The 23100-nt window shown below is 32.5% G+C and overlaps 1 protein-coding gene across 1 annotated transcript; it reads left to right on the top strand.

The window, feature by feature from the left end:
• Positions 1 to 672: 672 nt before the first annotated feature.
• On the top strand, positions 673 to 19023 carry LOC114341723 (uncharacterized). Its single transcript, XM_028292533.2, has 4 exons — positions 673 to 782; positions 849 to 897; positions 13566 to 14045; positions 18784 to 19023. The coding sequence occupies exons 1-4, from the start codon at positions 777 to 779 to the stop codon at positions 18810 to 18812; spliced, it is 564 nt and encodes a 187-aa protein (XP_028148334.1). The 5' UTR covers positions 673 to 776; the 3' UTR covers positions 18813 to 19023.
• The last annotated feature ends 4077 nt before the right edge of the window (positions 19024 to 23100 follow it).

Here is a 23100-nt window from a genome sequence, read left to right as displayed (position 1 = left end):
ATCTGAGGGTTTTTAGAGAGAACGTTATGGATCCTTGTTATTTCTGCCGTGTTTTTTAGTTCCTCAATGTCTTACCCACGATTCTCTTTTTTTTTTTTTCTCATTTCCTTATTCTATTCAGTCAGAGCTCGGCGATAATCCCCCCATTTACTTGATATTTTGACAATATTGAATATTCGAATGATTTCTGTGATTTGCCAGGTGGATATTTCAACAGCCGCTTTGCTTTCATCTATTCTTATCAGTATTTCTTTTTCTTTCCAGTTTGTTTATTTGCATGGTGTAATATGTATATAAATACTAATTTGTTAAATTTGAATTATTTTTGTTGTATTTATTTTTCTTTACATTTATATTGGGAATGGTACGACGTAATATTGAAAAAAATTATAATTAGCCTTTTGTTTTTTAGTTTACTAGTTTTAGTCACAAATTTAATAGATTTACATTCACAATCGGCGTATTATACATTAAATTTTCAATAATATTAAAAAATATATGGGCAGCGAATTAACAATTTGTATTGGTATCTAGGTACCAAATCTTCGTTATTTACGTTTGGGCTGACGCCGTCTCAGGGATCATCAGAAGAGAGCGTAATCACCCACAGTAATTAGCTAAAAAATATGAAAGATGGGGGGCTGGAAATGGAAATAAGCAAATGTTTGAGGGCTGGTGAAATAGAGGGGGCCAAGGCTCCAATCTCTTGAATATATATATGCCCATAAAAACACACAACAGTACGAGTCTAGTTAGTTCTATTTTTTGGACTAAATATGAAGGTAAACAAACTGTGGTTGTTTATTTTTAGTGATGGTGATTTAATGTATTTTTTTTTCGGTTTCTAGGCTTTCGTTTGTCTGCTTCTTGTAGCTGCTACAGCCAGCTATGTACAAGGTAAGCAAAATAATTAAAAATATTTTTCAAAGGTCCTTTTCATAGTAAATAATGTTATTTTTCAAAATTTTAAATATGTAAATATTGTTACAATTTCTGTTTCCAATATTGCCGTTCACATTGCAGTAAACGTGTAAGGCTTTGTTTGATCATATAGATGTATCTTAAATAATTCTTTATTTTACCCTTTGGTATCTTCTTAATCATTAAACCGTAGTCTTCTTTTAAATTCTCTTATTTCTATTGCAAAATATTTTTTGAACTGTACGCATTTTTTTAATTCTCTTTTGTTTAGTATTTTCTTATCCATAACATTTCGACATAAAATAGATATAGTATACACTTTCCTTTTATTCCTCAAGTAGCTATTATAACAAAATATGTATTTTATTTCCAAAAATTTTTTCTCCATAGAGTTTAGACATCTGAAACAAATTTCGTAAATATAGTTGTTGATATAGAAGCAATATAGTCAAATAAAGTTTTTCCATTTTGAAGCCATGTGTGGCCAGATAAAACTTGATGAATAGGATCTGAAACACGAAAAGTAATATTTATAATGAACTGTTTAAAATAAAATAAGTTGCTGTAAATAAAAAAGGCGTTAAATATAAAATGAAATCGAAATTAAAAATCAATTTCAATCTACTAACCGCAAATCATAAATGGTGTATATTTATAAACACATATATGCTATGTTTCTTGATTTCATTTTTTATTTCAAAAAATAATTTTGGCTATTTTAGGCTAATTTTTTTTTCCAAAAATTATCGTTATTAACAGTATTTTTATAATATTGTACTCTCTCCAAGATGAACCACAAAATATACTAAAAATAATTATAAATAACATGAAAACACTTAAACTGGTTTCGGCCCAACAAGAGCCATCATCGTGGGCCGAAACGCGTCCCACAAATAAAAAGTGTTTTAATATTATAATTATTTTTAATAAATTTCTTAATTCCATAATTAACTTAACTATCAGTTAATCCCTACTAACTTTGGCAGTTATCATAATTTTTTATGAGATATAAATGACTTATTTTTATAAATTATCATATTACATATTACAAATGGAAATTGATAGGGACCTAAATGCTCTGGCTCTGACTCTAAAATACTGAATAATACTCCAATAACCCTAATTTTGTTAAATTTTTTTGTTAGGTTTGCAAAGTATATTTTAATATTAATTTCTTTTCTTCCTAAAAAATGATTTTTCAACTAAAACTGAAAAATGAATATATTATAGCTCTTTCTTCTGTGACAATGTTTGGAGCATGACCGTTGTATTATTCCCTTACACCGTTTTATGATGCAAAATTTTAGTGTTTAATTTTGATTGCTGTTTCTGACACTTAATGTCTTTTTAATGATAGGTTGATGGTCGTTACTTTCAACGTCTTATATAGGTATTTTCTACATTGTTTTACAGTATTTTGGTTACAAGTAACCACACATATTATTTATAAATTAAACAAGTTTATTAACATCATCTTAGTTGAACAGTCTTGGTTTTAATGTTTTATGTAAGGAATATTCGTAAATTTCCTTGTCATTATCATCTATTCGTAAAAGCTCGTATTATACAAAATCACCCAAAATTTCATATTTTTTATGTATAGTATTATCTCAGATTTCCAATTTTATAGTCCTTATTATATTCTTCTTCCCCTTCCAGTTGGTATTGCTGGCTTGCTGTATATGTTTATCTCAAGTTTCATGTTTGTACATGATGTACAAAGCAAAATTGTATTCGAAATAGATTTCCTTAGGTGTACACTAAGTTACAACAGCAAAGTTCCCGTTAGTCTATCTGAGAAAATCTTTATCACTGTATGAGCCCAGCATCTCCATTAACATTTCTTTCTCGAGTCATAAAAATATTAATGTCATTCATATTTAATGCTTTCAACGATGTAGAGACGTTAATTGTGTGTTTAGTTAATTATCAAAAAGCGTTCTGTAGAATAAGCTATAACCAACTGATGGAAATATTAAAATCACTTGGTCTAGTCTAAACAGCAGAGACCACCGTATAAAATTAAAATAATATCTATTGCGAACAAACTGAAGCTCTTAGAGTTGGGAATCATTTAATACACGACATAAAGTTAAAATATGCGACAAGGATGTATACTGTCCCTATCATTATTCAATATATATTCAGAGCACATTATGAACTTAGCGCTAACTGATAAAGACTAGCGAATACTTATAAATGGAGAAAGACTGAACAACATAAGATACGCTGATGACACTGCCGTCGTTGCAGACAGTCTGGAAAGTATGCAGACTCTTGACCCAGAAGTAAGTAGCAGGTTTGGACTTTATTTTAACATAAAAAAAAAACAAAATACTTGGCTATAGGCAAGAATATAACAATCGATATCACAAATTCTTTAACAATCACGATAGAAAATTAGAAATTAAAGTTCGTTTGCTAAAATGCAAAGTACTCTCGGTTCTTCTATACGGATTGGAGTCAGGAACCTTTACTGAAGCGCCACTGAAGTGACCCGAGTGTTTAAAATATGGTGCTGTAGACGCATGTTAGGATTTTCCTGGATATACAAAGTTACCAACGAAGAAGCTTTACACAAAATGGGTAGAGTCTGAACTATTCATAACCAAAAAACGTCACAAACTGGAATAACTGAGCCATATTGAACAACGATACTACCTACTACAAACTCTACTTCCAGGTAAGGTGCTTGGAAAAGGAGGACCAGAAAGAAGAAAAATATCCTGGTTGCATAACCTACGAAAGTGGTTTAACTTGACCACTACCGGACTTTTTAGCGCAGACGTCAATACAGTTAAAATAGCCATGTTATTGTCCAGCATCCGTAAGGGATAAGCATGATAAGAAGAAAAAGAATATTCAACCTAATTTAGAACTCCAATGTAAAGATTGCAGCTATAAATACCTAAGAAAAAGGATTATGACCAGACATACCTTTTGAACATTCTGCTTTATACAGTGAGCACGTAAAGGTTGGAATAAATTCATTTTCTCGAGAATGGACGACTTTGGAAAAAATCCCGAAACAGGTCAATTTTTATTTTTAAATTACGACTTTTTGGCAGATATATCATAGTAGTGACGTCACTCCTCTGGGCGTGATGCCGTCATCGATGATTTTTTTAAATGAGAATAGGGGTCGTGTGATAGCTCATTTGAAAGGTAATTCAATTCTCTATTCAGTATTATAAACATTAACATAATTATTTATACAGGGTGTCCAAAAAATTTTTTATAAATTAAATTTATTGACATAAAAAGAAGAATGTATGTAATTTATTTAATTGAAAATACATTTTACTGTTCTCAGAAAACCGAAAAAAATGTTTATTTGAAAAATAATAATTGCTTTTCGCTTAAATTAAATGTTCAAACTGTCAAGAGGCAGGTGGATGGCTGCTTTAATATTGAATTTAAGCAAAAACAATATTTATTTACCAAATAAACATTTTTTCCTGTTTTCTGACAGCAGTAAAATGTATTTTGAATTAAATAAATTACACACATTCTTCTTTTTATGCCAATAAATTTAATTCAAAAAAAAATTTTTTTGGACACACTGTATAAATAATTATGTTAATGTTTATATTACTGAATAGAGAATTGAATTACCTTTCAAATGAGCTATCACTAGAGCCCTATTCTCATTTAAAAAAATCATCGATGACGTCATCACGCCCAGATGGGTGACGTCACTAGTATGACATATATGCCAAAAAGTCGTAATTTAAAAATAAAAATTGACCTGTTTCGGGACTATTTTTCAAATTCGTCCATTCTCGAGAAAATGAATTTATTCCAACCTTTCCGTGCTCACTGTATACTGCCTAGTTAAATAATGGATAATGGATCCACCCTCATACAAACGGAGACGTTTTTTAAAGATAGATATTTTAAAAAAATGACCTATGACACTGCCTACTTTACTATTCATTATTACAAATCATTACAAATTACATAAAATAAAAATCAAAAATACAAAGACTCGCCAGGTGTTGCATAGTACATTTATTTTGTTTCACTGTGTCTGCGTATAAATATATTTTCTTAATGAAGGTACATTAATACGACAAAGTAACACTCTGTTAAAAAGAAACAATGTTTTGGATGTTTAAGAAATGATGAAAGTGTTAATGTATTCTTTCTTGAATATGTTTCTGGTAGAGATTGTGGGTATTGTTCTGGTATATAAATATTTTCATCATTCACGAACTGATTCAGTTGCATAATAGGAATAAATATCTGCTTTCTCTGCTTGAAAAAGAATAGTTTATTCATATTATTATAAATCTGCGTAAGGCACCAGTTTTTTAAAAGTGTATATTTCTTGAGTGTATATTTACAGGTTGAGGATTAATTATTATCCCTATAATAAGTTTCGTCGCTGGCATGTAGGTATACCTACTATTAAATATACAGGGTGTTTCATTAATAATTGTCCATATAGTAACTGGAGAAAGCTTAGCACAAAATATGAAGATTTAACCTAAAACACTTAAATAAAATGTTGTTCCTTACTGAGTTACAGGGTGTTTTATCTAAAAATTTAAAAATTATTTTTGCTCAGCATTTTAAAACTATTCGACGTATCCTTTTCATACTTGGCAGAAAGTGCGACTACTAAACACCCTACTAAATTATGATAAGCAAACGTTTCTAGCTAATACCAGAGGCGTACGACAGGGGATGGTGAATGGTTGACCCTTCTCAAATTCTACGCCACTGGAAGAATTACTAGTTTAGTGCCATTTTAAGATTCTACAATACTTTCTACGTAAATAATATATTCTTCATTGGTATCGATAGTCATTCGATTTCGAGATATTTGAAGTTAAATATGAAACGGCACAGTTATTTTGATTAATTTATGATATGATTCATATGATTAAAATTTAAAAATTATTTGTAACCAGTACTTTAAAGCTATTTGGCGTATCCTTATCTACTTGGTAGACAGTGTAGGCACTGTACACCCTACTAAATTAAGATAAATAAACGTTTCTAGCTACTACCAGAGGCGTACGACAGGGGGTAGTGACTGGTTGACCCTTCCCAAATTCAACGCCACTAACGAAATTGCTATTTTAGTGTAATTTTTTGATTTTGCAATACTTTTTATGTAAATAATATACTCTTCATTCGTAACGATAAAATGATTAGTTTTCGAGATATTTGAAATTAAAAATGAAGCGACACAATACACTGATCAAAATATCCGCGTCGTTTCATTTTTAACTTCAAATATCTCGAAAACTAATGACTTTATCGTTACGAATGAAGAGTATATTATTTTCATAGAATATATTAGGGAATCCAAAAATTGAACTAAAATAGCAATTTCGCCAGTGGCGTAGAATTTGGAAAGGGTCAACCGTTCACTTTTCCCCATTGTACGCCTCTGGTAATAGCCATAAACGTTTGTTTAACATAATTTAATAGCTTGTATAGTACCTATACTTCCTGCCAAGTATGAAAAGGATACTTCGAATAGTTTTAAAACGCCGAGCAAAAATAGTTTTTAAATTTTTAGATTAAACACCCTGTAACTCAGTAAGGAACCACATTTTATATAAGCGTTTTAGGTTAAATCTTCGTATTTTGTGCTTATGTTTCTCCAGTTACTATATGGACAATTATTAATGAAACACAAAATTTTAAATTAAATAGGTAGTGTAATTTTAATTAATTTAATAGCTTTTTATATTTTGTTTTCGGTTATTGGAAAAATATATAGTATTTTATGTTAGGTGTTCGTATATAATTTTTTAGAATATCTCATTGAAAAATCCATAAAATATTCCTTCTTGTAGGCTACTTACAATTATTTGGGATTTTTGTTTTCAGTAATTTCTGGCGTATTCTTTTTTAATCTTTATATCATCTCCACCTTTTTTTATATTCATTTCACAGCTTTCCTTTTAAACGTGTCTTATCTATTAGAAGGTTGAATACAAACGAGTAGAATGGTATTTACCAGTTAGTTCTGATGCATAAAATAATATGTGGGTATGGCGATTTTTGGTAGAAAATGTGTAACTCTGAGACGTGAGAGATTTTCTTTCTTTGCTGATGACCTGAGCAGTTTTCAGTCAATGTACTGGTTATGCTAGTTCTACTCGTAATAGTTTCAAAAATATTTAATCATAGTTGAGAATATTTATTCAATTCGCTTCAATCTCTTTTTTCTTTATACATATGTTATTGTTACTATTTAATTTTCTTGTCATGTTTTCTGTCTTATTTGCTAATTTCCTATTGTCTTCATTCTTATTGTTACTCGAAGGAGTTTTCAAAGTCTTTCCATCTCTGTTGCGCTGTTTCTTTCGTCTATTATCCAGTTGCATGCACAATGTCATGCAAACATCACATTTTACACTAATGTTTTATAGATTTGTGTTTTTGTTTTACATACTGAGTTTCTGTTCCAGTAGTTGCAATTCAGTTGTTTAATCGTTATTGTTTTTCCTTGCCTTTGTTTAATCTCTTCTTCTGTTGACGCTTTTTCTTTGTATTGTAAATGCTCTATCTATCCCACTGTTGTAGGTTATTATGTTTTTGCGAAGTTAATCACGAGGTCTGTTTTGAGTATTCTTCTTTTGTATAGATTTCTTATCATGTATGCGTCAGATCTTCAGATAACCTCAGATCTTCAGTTCTTGCGCAATCAATATTTATTTCTCACCAACATCCCTATGCATTAGAAGATAAAGTAGCAGGTATAAAAATAAATGGCGTACCCATATGTGAAATTAGATATGCTGCTAACACAATACTAATAGCAGAAAATATTACAGATATACAAAGAATTTTAGATAAGGTTGTTGCAACGTGCGAACAATTTGGTCTGTCACTAAACATAAAGAAAACAAAATTCATGGTTATATAAAAGAAAAATATTAGAAGCATCAATCTACACGTAAATAATAAGACGATAGAATGAGTTCAGAATTATAACTATTTAGGAACAAACATTAATGAAACAAACGATTATACCAAAGAAATCATAGTTAGAACAGAAAAGGCTAGAAGTGCATTCAATAATATGAAACAAATATTATGTAGTAGAGACCTCAGCATAAATCTTAGAAAACGAGTACTTAAATGTTATGTATTTTTTGTTCTTTTGTATGGTGTGGAGACATGGACTCTTAATAAACAATGTCTCAATAGGTTGGAAGCATTTGAACTGTGGACATATCGAAGAATGCTGAGAGTCTCCTGGACAGACAGAATAGCCAATGAAGAAGTACTGTGAAGAATAGAGAACCGCAGGGAGATACTGAATTCAAAAAATTAGTAAATTTTTATACTGAATTCAATCAAAATTAGAAAATTGCAATACTTGGGTCATATAACACGTGGTGACAGATAGGAGCTCCTAAAATTAATAATGCAGGGAAAAATTCAAGGAAGGCGCAGCGTTGGTAGAAGAAAAATGTCCTGGCTGAGAAATCTCAGAGAATGGTTTGGATGCAGCTCAACTGAACTCTTTCAGGCTGTAGTGTCAAAAGTTAGAACAGCAATGATGATTGCCATCCTTCGTCGCGGAAATGGCACGTAACGAAGAAGAATATTCCTATCTTTTCACACTTTTTGTTTCATATTTTTAGTGCGGTTTTCAAGTATATTTTATTTACTGAAATATGCAAGACTCTTACAAGATACCCTTTCTTACGAGTTTTTGTTTATGTTTAAATTCTCACTTCGTTTTGTTTGTACGGATTTTATAATTTTTATTAATATTGTTTTTGTATTTGTGAATTGTATTTGAGACTTCTTCAATATCAATAAGTTTGAGAACTTTGAGTTCTTCAATAATTATTTAAGCCTTCCTTAACTAATTCTTTTACAGTTCTTAAAACTTGTGCCCAAAACTTTTCTTTCTTCGTATAACACACCTGTGGATGAATGTTAGCTCCTAATAATACTTGAAAGTGTTTTTTCTATTTGACTTTATTTCTCTGACAAATAGACGAAGATCTGTACGTTCTGAAGGGATATGCCGTTCACATTAATATTGGTTGCAATTTGTTTTTTGGGAAGATATATTTTTTTATTTGAAAGTACATATTTTCAAACCCATGTTAGTAGGATGGCTTTTAAACCATGAAAGAAACAGAGATACTTAAAAATTTTAAATAAAAAAATGAACTCATTTGTTTGGATACTTGTTCAGAATTAATATTTATAAATTACATTTATTGCAGCTCTTTAATGAGTTTTGTTTCTTTTATACAATAAGTACTAATAGTACTTGAAAAATACCCACACAATCGTAAAATCATCTTTATGCGGCCTAATATATCCCATTATTTATGGTTATGTGAATGTGAATATACGTTAGTTAATATATCACTTTCCTATAATAAAAAATAATATAAAATATTTAAAATAGGATTTCCCAATATTTAAAACAAGTTTTATAATAACTCACATTGAAACTGGACAATACGTTCTGTATATAGAAAACAGGAAAGTGGAGAGAAGTTAAAAAGTAATTAGTTTGAAATCAAAAATACATAGATCTATAATCTAAATTTGAATACGTCGGTGGATCTGCTAGGTCGATGGATGAGCTAATAAGGTAACAGATAGGAACTTAAAACATAGTGTCACTCATTCTTCCGATTCCAACACGAAAGTGCGAAGAGTCTATGAAACCGGAAAATACACTTTTAATAAATTCCCTGAAATTTTTCTCTTGAATAGAAAATCATTCTACAAATTATAAGCATAAAGGTTTTACCACATATTTTCACCTATTCTTTGTATTTTTGGATCAAAAAAGCACCATCCTGGTACTATCGAAAGCCGGTATTTCTTATTATCTCGTTAACCATACGGGTCCTGCACATTGGTCTGAGATTGTTGATAAATAAACAATATTTAGCTATCACGGTTGACAAGTAAACGTCTTTTCTCTAGTTTTCTCCATAAACCAGAAGTACCAGAACCAGAACTAAAAACTTTCAGTTTGATGGTTCTTTGTTTACCTTTAATGCTGAATCCGAATCATTAATTTTTCGGTATCTGTTGCAGTTTTCGCTGCTTTATGACCTCGAAATATTTTTGTAGCCTTGTTAACACTTTTGTAATCGTAAGTTGTTGGATCCATGCTATTTTGAAAATTCTTCTATAGCATCACATATTAAATGCTTACAACTTTCCATTCTATATACCTACAGCAAAGTCAAGGATCGACTCTTATCCTCTTATACTCTTATCCTCATCTCCAGAGGAAGGTCTCGATTAACAAATATGTTTTCATTTTTATAAATGCTTGTCTTGCAATTTCAATGCGTGTCCTGATTTATCTACCTTGGTCATTCTTTTCATTTACGCAGGTTCCCAGATATTTGAAGTTGTTCACTCTTTCTACTTATAGTTTTTTTTTCACTTTTTCTACTTGTTTTTCCTCGATATCTAGCCTTAGTATGTTGCACGGAAATAATCACCAACTTAATTTTATTAACGTTCATTTGTAGTCCGTATTTTATACTGATTTAATGTAATCTATTTACTAATCGTTGCAATACTTTTGGACTGTCTAAAAAAAATTAAACACAAGAACTAGAATGCGTTATATATAACGTAAATAAAAGGGCATAGGATACCAAAAGGATAGCAAATTTTCAAAATTATTTAATTTAATCATGCAAAACTAAACACGGAAACGTGAGATGAAATTTTAGGACAGGAATATTTATATATTTATGATCAGAATTTATTTTCTATTTTGTTAACCTTTTGCCGTTAATACACTTAATAAAGTGGTAATCTCAATAAAGGAAGACATGACTGGATAATTCTAAATGTTATACCATAACAAATCTTTACATAACAAGGCGTTTCTCAACTGATGGCCGCTATATATCATAGGAATAAAATCATCGCATAAAATTCAGGCCAAATGTCTTATTCAGACACACCTTATATAATTATTAACCTAACAAATGACCGTACCATCTGTAATTCCTTGATCCATACAAGGGCATATTGCATACCAATTTTTTTTTACCAAAATGCACTTATTTATAGTATTCGTACTATTCTATCACCGCATCGGTGTTGCGACATCGATTAATTTGTGTTGCTTTTCGTGATTTTTCTATAATTACTTTAATAAGGCATGGATTTGAGCCAAGGATATGTTTTGCAAGAGGTAGGTCGAACAGTTGATGATTTGACACGACTTGAATTTGAACTCTATTTAATTTCAATACTCAATGAGTATATTCATTAATAATATAAAACTAAAATTGTGAAATTATATATATAACTTACCTTTGTTTACCCCATTTGTTGACCCTCCTTTCCGTGGTCTGGTCTTGTTTGATTTTGCTCTGAAAGACCCCTGAGCACTTATGTATCCCAGTTAATAATCCTTAGAGTTATGAAAAAAAACCATAATAAATAAAAAAAAAGAAATAAATAAATAAAAAAAAATAAATAAAAATAAAATAATAAAAAAAAATAATAATAATATAAAAAAAATGAAAGAAGCTATCATTAAAATAAATAAGTACTTATATTAATTTGTAAATCATTATTATCAAATAGGTCATTCATATTCAAAAATATAATGAGAGTATAACAGATATCTCATAAGATTTTAGTTAGTATGTAAACAAATTTAGTTCGGCTAATGGATTAAGTCCACAGTCAAGAAATCCGATAGCACACACACACACACAATGAGTGTATTATATATACTTTGGTTATTTTCTTTATTTGGAAGTTGTTTATCCTCATTAGTTTTTACCCTATCTAGTACTTCTATATACTTTTGGATATATGTCTTCTAAAACTTGTCTTCTGAATTTCTAATTTATGCAGACATAAAAATTATTTATCCTATTCTTCGATATTTTTACCGAACCATAACTTGGATAGTTTATTTTGGACCCACTATATTATGATGATTATCGTATAATGAACCATTATATGGTTCAGGTATTAAAGTTTGCACATTTTAATCCTATTATTTCCCTGTTTATAGTATGTTACTTATATGGCATTTTTAATATACTTCTATCGTTTTCGTGGCCTTTCTATTAGGAGCCGTCTCTCGCCGTCCTTACTAATCTATTTGTTGCCATTCGGCTTATGTGGTCGTTCCATTCTACTCTTCTGTTTTTTAGCGGGTTTTAATGTTGTCCACCTTGCATCTCCGACGTATATTTGCACTTCTAGCTCTGACCCATAGTGTCTTACCATCGATTTTTCGAAGGGTTTCATCTCTGCTGTTTCTAGCATTCTTTTTGTCCTCTCTGTGTCAGGTCGTGTTTCTGCCGCTTAGATCATTATTGGTCTGGTGACTACTTTGTAAATTCTGCCTTTCATTTCTCCTCCAGCTTCTCCAGCTCTAATTTACATCGTAGTAGATTTGCTGTTATATAATCATGCATTTGGTCTTTTTTTGGTGAAATTAGCATGTTCAATTTTCTGTCGGTTATATTCAATTGGTGAGGCATACGTTGTAAATCATCTTCGCTTTGAGATATTAGTATTGCATCGTCTGCGTAGCAGGTTATTTTAAGTTGTTTTTCTCCCATTTGATATCCTTCTTATAATTCCTAGAGGTACCTCTCTTGCGCACAATAAATAGATAACGTTCTTTAATTTGACTCTGTCAAATGACTTTTTAGTCCACGAAATGTAAATATGCCGGTTTGTTGTATTCTAATGACTTATGACTATGACTTTGCCATCTGCTACTGATCGAGGTATAAACATTACATTTCAGTATTCGATCGATTGAACTAATTCATTTTTAATCTGCTTCTATAGTGGTCAATATATTATAGAAGCTAGTGTAACTGATCTTCTGCGAAGAGTTGAGAACGAAAGCAATAAAGTTGGTCTGAAAATCAATAAAGCTAAGACAAAAATAATGGTTGTCGACAGATTCGACACTATTCAACTGATTAACATGTTACAGGAATACCAGATAGTAAACACCTTTATCTATCTCGGGTCTAGTATAACTAACGATGGTAACTGTGAAGCAGAAGTTCGGACACGTATTGGTATGGCAAAAAATGCGATGAGTCGCCTAACTAAAGTTTGGAAAGACAGATCTATCTCTCAAAATATCAAGATAAGACTGGTGAATGCCCTTGTTTTCTCAATATTTCTATACGGAGCACAGACTTGGACTTTTGGAGCGCCAAAAAATTGATGCCTTTGAGATGTGGTGCTGGAGAAGAATGCTACGCATACCTTGGATATCTCATAGGGCAAACGTTTCCATTCTAAACCAACTCAATATTAAAAAAAGGCTGTCCACAATATGTCTGCAACGAATTCTGCAATTCTTTGGTCACGTGGTTTGCAGAGGTGACAGTTTAGAGAGATTAATAGTTTCTGGAAACGTTCCGGGGAGAAGATCAAGAGGACGATCACCAACTAGATGGTCTGACCAAATAAAGCATTCAGCTGGAAACTCATTCTGCGAAGCTCTTAGAGCAGCTGAAGATAGAGACCAATGGAGAAACATTGTTAGGACTATTGGAAGAAATCACGATCCTCAGTTATGGGGAAACGACAAGAGAGAGAGAGAGAGAGTGTAACTGTATTACTAAAGCAAAATTAATTTAGCTTTTAGTGATATTCACTAATTTACTTTCTTTATATTTTAGGTGGCTTCCTTAGCGGCGGAGGCGGTGGCGGCTGGTCCGGAGGTGGCGGAGGCGGAGGCTGGAAATCAGGAGGCGGCGGCGGTTGGTCAGGTGGCGGCGGAGGATATGGAGGCGGCGGTGGATACGGAGGCGGCGGCTGGTCCGGTGGCGGATCTAGCGGCTGGAAATCTGGAGGAGGCGGTGGATGGATAGGCGGAGGTGGTGGAGGATACGGAGGCGGCGGCGGTGGAGGATACGGAGGCGGCGGAAGCACCGTTAAAATAATTAAGATCCTCGTACCAAGCGGCGGAGGCGGCGGCGGCGGTGGCCACGGAGGTTGGTCCGGAGGCGGCGGAGGCGGTGGATATGGAGGCGGCAGCGGATGGAAATCTGGCGGTGGATGGTCAAGCGGTGGCGGTGGATGGCCAAGCGGCGGAGGTGGTGGATGGTCCTCCGGCGGTGGCGGTGGATGGTCTGGCGGTGGCGGTGGATGGAAATCAGGTCAGTATGTTACACGTTCGTCCTAAAATTTTAAATCTTTTTAGTAAATGTTAATTATTTATTTATTATACGCAGAACAGGCCATTAGAACCTTATTTTTGTAAAACATAATCGTAAGATTAATTAATTACAGATAGTGGAGTCACTGAAGGTTTTCACCTCCGATTTCGTTGAACCTCTATCGATTTTCATGAAAATTGGTGAGTAATTAGAGGATACCTCAAGGAACAAAGGTGACATGATGCCAACTTGCGCTTTTACCCTGGGGGTGGATGCCACCCCTTCTCGGGGGTGAAAATTATTTTATTAAAAATAATACCATAAACCGATAGAGGAACAAACTATAAGCAAAATTTGTTATATAAAGTTATTAATATAAATCAACACTTTTTGAGTTATTAAAGACCAAAGATTTTATTATTTCGTAAAAAAATGCATGTTTTAAATCGGTTTTTCACGTATAACCCAAAAACTATAAGCTTCTACAAAATAGTTATTATTAATGAAATTGATAACAATAAAAAACTGAATACATTCCTCACTTAAAGAACTAAACTAATGTTAGTTCAAAGTTAGTTATTGGCAATTGAATGTGTATTTTTTTCGACGGGTACTCAAATCTAAGTATTCAAGCTTAAATAACGGGAAAACGATGCAATGTATAAAATATGCCTGCCAATCATTTGTCAACGTACTTCGGAATTCCTATTAAATGAGCTTCAGAACAAGTTAATAGTGTCAAAATTAAGCAAGTTATGATGAAAATAAAAGAACCCTTTTGAACTTTTTAGGAAAAAGTGAAAAATAAAACATACGACATTTCCACAAAAATTAAAATTTATAGTAATCCTTACAAGAACTTCTTTATATTAGCATAAGTAATGATTTTAATAATTTTGACCGGTTTAGAATGCATATTTTTGAAAAAAAGATATAATTTAAAAAAATCATAATTTTTAAAATTATTGTAATTTTCATATTCTTTTGATAATAACTCCAAAAATACTCAATATACGTAAAAAATGATATTAACCCAAATTTTAGTTTTTTTTGTGTCAAATAATTTACCTGTTTTACTATTTCCATGGGTTAAAAAATAACCGAGATAGAAACGTTTAACTCCTAAAGTTTGCTGTGAAAACCATGCAACCGGGGCCATTTTAACCTTTTATTTTTAAAAAACTAAGGGGTCTAAAAGATTAAGTTCAACGTGGTTAAATAGCCCTTGTAATTTAATTTCAAGCGGTTTTTAAATATACCTAATGTCGTAAAAATAAACGGAGTTATTAAACAAAAACAATAACATTTTTTGGAAAAATTTTTAAAAGATAAATTTTGAAAAAAAATTTTGCATACATTTTAATGCTATCAACATGTTTGGGGGCTCACTTGATAGATATTTTTAACTACTTTGACAAATGTTTAATAAGTTTGTGTTATAAAATCCATCATTTTCCTGTTATTTCAGCTTGAATACTTAGATTTTTTTTCTCGCCGAAAAAAATATATATTCAATTAACTATAACTCACTTTTAGTTAACATTAAAAGATTTTTCTAGTGAAGCGTTTATTTCATTTTTTATTAGCTTCAATTTTGGTAATAATACCTAACATTTTTTTAAAAACTTTTAGTTTTTGAGTTAATGATGAAAAATTGGATAAAAACATGCATTCTTCTCAAGAAAAATTAAAATCTTTAATCTTCAATAACTCAAAAAGTTTTTGATTTATTATAATAACTTTGTATAACAAATTTTGCTTATAATTTGTCCCTCTATCGAATTATGGGGTTATTTTCAATAAAATAATTTTCACCCACGAGAAGGGGTGGCATCCACCCCCAGGGTAAAAGCGCAAGTTGGCACCATGTCACCTTTGTTCCTTGAGATATTCTCTAACCAATTTTCATGCAAATCGATGGAGGTTCAACGAAATCGGAGGTAATAGCTCATATCCACCTTCAGTGACTGCACTAAGATAATTTTAAACAAAACTAAAACTTAAGTAGGTATGTAAGTACAAAATTGTTAACTACTTTGAAGGATCTTATGAACCAATTTCTCCATTCATTTCAATTTTGTGCTTTTCTGCTCCAGTCCCTCACCTTCACGTGTTTAAGGTTCTCCTCCGTTTTATTATTCCACCTCGTTCTGTATCTACATCTTCTTTTGGGACCGATTAGTTTTGTGGTCATAACTAGTTTAGACATTCTGTTCGCTGTCATTCTTTATATATTTACCAACCATCTGATTTTTATGACTTCACGAACCTGGTGATGGTAGGTTATTTGTACAAAGCTATCAATTCGCTGTTAATTGTTCTCTCCGTCCTCCAAATACGTGTCGCAGTATTTTCCTTTCCCATCCTTCTAGAGTATCCTTCTCCTTCTTATTTAATGTCCGTGCCTTGTAGGCATATGTTACTGTGGGTATAATTAATGTTTTATATATTCTGAGTTTGTCTTAGGTGAAGACAGAAGAAGAGAGAAGAAGTAAAGATAAAGAACAGAAAAGAACAGCAAGGATTCAGAAAAGATAGGTCGACGACGGACGCAAAATTTGTCATGAAACAAGTGAAAGAGAAGTCGATAGAATATAACACACCTGCATATATTTGCTTCGTAGACCTAACGAAAGCATTTGATAGAGTCAGACTTAGCGATATAATAAAGAAAATTAAGCAAAAAAGGATACCGGCCAACATTGTTGAAGTCATAAAACAAATGAACAATAACAACATGACAAAAATTAAAACAAACGACACCACAACGGCCAACATACCAACACCAGGAGGAATCAGGCAGGGAGACAGCCTCAGTCCATTTCTATTCAATATGCTAATGGATGAAATAATAGAAGATGTGGAATCGCTACAACTAGGATACAGGCTCGGCCACAGTAGAATCAGTATAGTGTGCTATGCGGATGACGCATCCCTGATTGCAGAGGACGAAAAACAACTTTATCGATTCTATCAAGCATATCGATGACTCAACATGAACATATCCACGCAGAAAACAAAATGCATTACCATTGCGAAAGACCCAATTAGATGCAAGCTAGTGGTAGAGGGGAAACCCATAGAACAGCGAAACCAGTTCAAATATCTAGGCGTAGAGTTATCAAATTATCATGACCCAGCCAGAGACCTAAGAGGACAAATTCACAAGGCCGCTGTCTTGTCCAGATGTTTGAGAGATGTGGTCTGGAATAACCCATATATGAGAATGGACAGCAAAGTTAGAATTTATAAAACTTGCATCAGACCTGTTATGACCTATGGCATTGAATCAAGAGAAGACACAAATAAAACCAAAAGCGTGCTACGAACAGCCGAAATGAAGACACTAAGAGCAATAGCAGGGAAGACAAGAAGACAAGAAGAGATAGAATACGAAACAACATCATCAGGGAACAATGTGGCGTGCAAGATGTAGTCAGATGAGGCAGGCAAAGACGAAGAGAATGGTTCAGTCATGTAAAAAGAATGGAGGAGCACAGACTACCAAGAACTGCTCTAGAAGGAAAACCAGCAGGCAAGCGTCCACCGGGGAGACCACCAAAAAGATGGAGAGATAGCTGGCAGTCTACCTCTCAAGAAATACCTCAACGTCGGAATTTACAGATCGACAGATTTACAACAAGTATAAGAAGAAGAAGAAGAAGAAGAAGAAGAGTTTATTTTGTCTGAAAAACGCATTTTGGGTTTATTAGTATTCTTATACTATTTATTCCCTTTTGCGATTTTGGCATCGAGCTCCCCTTTCTCTTTTACATTTTCATCGAATATTACATCCAGGTATTTAAAATTGTCCACCCTTTTAAAACTATCTTCTTCTTCTTTACGTGCCATCTCCGCGACGAAGGTTGGCAATCATTATTGCTTTTATAACTTTTGACACTACAGCCCGAAAGAGTTCAGTTGAGCTGCATCCAAACCATTCTCTGAGATTTCTCAGCCAGAACATTTTTCTTCTACCTATGCTGCGCCTTCCTTGAATCTTTCCCTGCATTATTAATTTTAGGACAGTTTTTTTATTTTGATGAAATCCGGTATCTCCCTGCTGTTCTCTAATCTTCTTAGTACTTCTTCATTGGTTATTCTGTCTGTCCAGGAGATTCTCTGCATTCTTGGATATGTACACATTTTAATTGCTTCCAGTCTATTGAGACATTGTTTATTAAGAGTCCATGTCTCCACACCATACAAAAGAATAGAATATACATAGCACTTTAGTACCTGTTTTCTAAGATATAGGCTGAGGTCTCTACTACATAATATTTGGTTCATATGATCGACTGCACTTCTAGTGAGTATGCATTAAACTGTGATGGCGACAAGACACAGCCCTGTCTAACGCCTCTTTTGATTTTTATTTTATTAGTGTTTAAATTATTTATTCTTATGACAGCTTCTTGTTCATAATACAGATTATTTATTATTCATATATCCCGTGTGTCGACGTTCTTTGTTCTCGGTAGTTTTATTAAAGGATTATGTTTCACCCTATCGAATGCCTTGTTATAATCTAGGAAGCAGACATATATGTTCCGGTTTTCATCTAAATATCTCTGTATTAGCATACTTACTGCAAATAATGCTTCTCTGGTTCCTTGAGAATTTCTAAATTCGAACTGAGTTTGTCTAAACCTTTGTCTAAACCTTTGCCTAAATTTGTTAAAACTATACAAAATGTTTATTACGGAACATAAACTTATTAATAAATGTTTACTTTTAGGTGGAGGAGGTGGTGGTGGCTGGTGGTAAATTTTCGTCAAAATTGCTACAGAGTTACCAACGACCTTAACACTATGAGAAGAAGAAAAAAGTAAAGATATGTGATCACTGCCGTATTTGAAATAACAAAAAAATTCAAATCACCAATTGTATATTTTTGTACATATGCTGTAAATTATTGCAACATCTTATGCATAAATTTTTTTAAAAGTATTTTCATAATAAATAAGTAAAAAACGAATGAGTTTAATTGGTTTTATTTATGTGGCACCCTAAAAACAATATTTTGCTGACATAATATAGTGAAACAAATACGCCAAAATTAAGAAAGGAAAACTTAATAGATTTTTATAGTAGAGGATTTGATATAAGGTCAATCCGCACCGATATGTTTAATGTATAAAAATTATTGGATATGTTATTTAGTATGTTAGAGCATAGGCGCAAAATGTTACCAATGTGTTTTAAATGCATTAATTTTTTTCGAATCCTGAGAAAACTAATAATTTTTGGAAAATTTAAACGCAGAATGAAAGATTACATTATTACCGAGGGCTGAAAGTCCTACAATGTTTATTTTAATAAGTTACAGGGGTGAAAAAAAAAGAGAAAATTTAGTGTGATTTTTAGTTTCAAATATCTCATGCAAAAGAATTTTCAAAAAGACTTCTCAGGACTCGAAAAAAAATTAATGCATTAAAACACAATTTAAGCGACATTTTGTGCCTATGCCCTTAACAATTATTATAAAAACAAGGGGAGCTCGATCTAATTTTGCTGTGACTATAGATAATTAATAATAAAAAAATTACTTTTTAAAAAAGTTTAAGTTGAATTAAGTTCAATTAAATTTAAGTTGAGTATCAGTTTAAAAAAATCGATCTATGCGGACATTATTTCAGACTTCTTGACCTATTCTCAGACATTTTGCAATTTTTCTCAAGTTGATCGTTTTCGAGTTATAAACAATTTAAAACTGAAAAAAGAACGTCAAAAACACAAGCAAGAAATATTATTTTTGTAATCATCAAGTACCTAAATTCAAGTTCAAACCTTCTTCTACCAGGTTCCGATAAGAATTTTTGCCATGTTTTCTTCTAAAATATATGTTTTTTTAATTGTTAATGAAGAAGGTTCCTTATGGGAAGACTGGTGATCATTAAAAACTAAAAATCAATGTTTTAACATGAAGTAAGTCCAAAATACTTATCAAGAATTGATAGAATAAGGTTTGAACATTCAAAAATGATTTTCAGAAAATATTTCCTATAGTATTATTGATTACAGGGATATAATATTTTTTACTTATGTTTTTGAGCCTGGAAAATCGTCATCTTTCGTTCTTTTTTCATTTTCAAATTGTTTATAACTTCAAAACGATCAACCAAAGAGAAACATTACAAAAGACCTTTTTTTGTTTAGAATCATCCAAACAATCTAAAATATTATCTATTCAGGTGGACATTTTTTTAAGTTTATCTTTTTCTATCATGTGCAACTCTGAATAAGTATTCAGTATCGAGACCCGTCCACTCTCTGATATTATTTAACTATCAATATCTTCCCCTATCTGGACCTCTGCTTTCATTAATCGGGTACACCTAAATAACTGGTTTAGCGCCTTTTGATAATTTTCAAGTTCTCTGTCATGGTCCATTTTACGCAGTACTGCCTCTTTAGTGACATGGTCTGTCCATGGTATTTTCAGGAGTCTTGTATACACTTCTTCTCGAAGATGTCTCGTAACGTTTAAGTTGGTTGTCCAACAGCTATCATAATAAGAAAAAGACTTAAACATAATGAACTCAATAAATATATATTAAGAATGATACTGAATTCGTAGAAGAGCATGCGAAGAATTTTATATCACTCTTGGTAATAGATTCCTTGTTGATGGTAACAAAATACACCTCCTCCTCCTCCTATATCTTTTTCTCCTTCGTAAGGATGTAGTGGCGTCATGTAAGTCGTTTGGCTATTTCTGTCCAATTTTCTCTCTCTCCTGCGCGTGTTGTTTTGCTTCGGAGAATGAGTAACCAGTCATGTCATTTATTTGGTCCCACCATCGTAATGGAGATCTTCCTCTGGATCCTTTGCCCTTTACGTTGCCTTCAACTATCATTCGTTCCATGCCTTCTCTTCTTCTAATTATATGTCCAAAATATCTCAGTAGATATATTTTGGTTTATAGTAGTGGTGAGTCTAGTTTTTATGACGTTATGTTCGGCTAATATTGAATTATTTGTGCGATGAGCGGTTCATGGTATGCGCAACATTTTCCGACAGACCCACATTTCAAATGCCATTATACGTCTTGAATCTGCTTTTTTGATGGATTAAGTCTTTGAAACGTAGATGGCGATAGGAAATATTAACGCTCGAACAAGCCGCAATTTTGTGTTTTTTGTTAATGTTAGTATTCTTCCATATTTTTGTGAGTTTGGCTGTTGCCGATCTGGCCATTATGATGCATCTACGGATCTCGTCTTCGAATCCTCCACTGTCAGTAATGACGGAGCCTTATAATTAAATTGTCTGAGCACTTTGTATCCTGCCAAGTTTCTTATCTCCGTTTGGTTGTTTCTGATCTTATCGATGATCATTACTTTGGTTTTCTGTATATTTATTTTCAAACCATATTCCGTACTCACCGTTCCTAGCCTATTCATAATTTCTTCCAGTTCTTCTGGTGAAGCCGCAAATACACCTACTGAGAGTATATAACTGTAAATTCAAAAATATGCAATTTTTCAGTTACATAAAACTGACCTGCTCGACCTGCTTGGACAATGTGTTACCAAGAGCATCATAAAAAAATCCTGAAAAAAGTTATATTTTGACCTAAAATACCAGTATTATAATATATAATTTTGACCAGTAAACACTAAAGTTTTTGAAAGAGAAAATCTATCATTTATTTGTTTCCAATAAAAATACTAACTAGGTATATTTTAGGATAATATCCCTTAAAATGGAAGGAAGGAGGAGACGCACTACAGAAAACAATACATGTATTGATAACAAAGATATGGTCAAATAAACAGCTACCAGCGGAGTGGAATTATTGTACCATTACATAAAAAAGGGAATCAGTTAGAATGTGGAAACTACCGTGGAATCACGCTGCTGAATGCAGCATACAAAATAATGTCCAACGTCATTTATGAAAGACTTAGACCACACGCTGAAAAAATAGTTAGGAGGTAGCAAAGTGGCTTCTGTAGACAGAAGTCAACAATAGACCAGATATTTGTTCTGCGACAGATCCTTGAAAAAACAAGTGAACATAACATCGACACACATAATCTCTTCATAGACTTCGAAAGCGCATATGACAATATAAACCGAGAATTCTTAATAAAAGCAATGAAAGAATTTAATATACCAACACAACTAATAGAACTGATAAAAGAATCTCTAAAAGTAGAAAGTAAAATCCGGATACAAAACGAACTAACGGAAACAATAGATGAGAAAAAGGGACTACGTCAAGGAGACGCTCTATCATGCATCTTGTTCAACATTGTACTCGAGAAAATAATGAGGGACACAACAGTCAATACTCGAGGAACAATAATTAATAAAAGCGTGCAAATACTAGTATTTGCAGATGATGTTGACATAATCGCAAGATCAAGAAGAGAAATGATAGAGGCATTCAATCAAATAGAACGAGTTGCACAAAATAGTGGCCTGAAAATCAACCAGAACAAAACAAAATATATGCAGGTAAGTAAAAACACAGAAATAAGGCAGCCACAAAATATAACAATAGGAGAATACAACATTGAGGGGGTAAAAAACTTTACATACTTGGGATCCCTAGTCACATCTGATAATAACGTAGCAGAGGAAGTGAAGAGGCGAATATTTATTGCCAATAAAAGTTATCATGGCTTAATTCGGCAACTAAGATCAGACAACATCGCAAGGAAAACAAAATGCCAAATATACAAAACCCTAATAAGACCGGTACTCACATACGGCTCAGAAACCTGGACACTCACTAAAAGAGAGGAAACATTGCTAGCCACCTTTGAAAGAAAAATCTTGCGACACATATATAAGGGCACAAAAGAAAATGTAATTTGGCGAAGAAGGTACAACTTTGAACTATACGAAATATACCAGGATCCAGATATCATAACATTCATTAAAATAGGACGGCTGCGTTGGATGGGACATGTAGAAAGAATGGAAGAAGGCGAAATACCAAACAAAATATTCAAACAGATGCCAGTAGGAAAAAGAACAAGAGGAAGACCAAAGCTGAGATATTTAGAACAAATAGAAAATGATATAAAAACCTTAAAAATAA

The sequence above is a fragment of the Diabrotica virgifera genome, chromosome 1, assembly GCF_917563875.1.
Source record: "Diabrotica virgifera virgifera chromosome 1, PGI_DIABVI_V3a".
Classification (NCBI taxonomy): domain Eukaryota; kingdom Metazoa; phylum Arthropoda; class Insecta; order Coleoptera; family Chrysomelidae; genus Diabrotica; species Diabrotica virgifera.
This window is presented reverse-complemented; position numbering and strand designations above follow the sequence as displayed.

Coding starts and splice junctions, on each gene's coding strand:
- LOC114341723 (XM_028292533.2), top strand. Junction 898..13,565: donor TACAGCCAGCTATGTACAAG/GTAAGCAAAATA, acceptor TTTATATTTTAG/GTGGCTTCCTTAGCGGCGGA. Junction 14,046..18,783: donor TGGCGGTGGATGGAAATCAG/GTCAGTATGTTA, acceptor GTTTACTTTTAG/GTGGAGGAGGTGGTGGTGGC.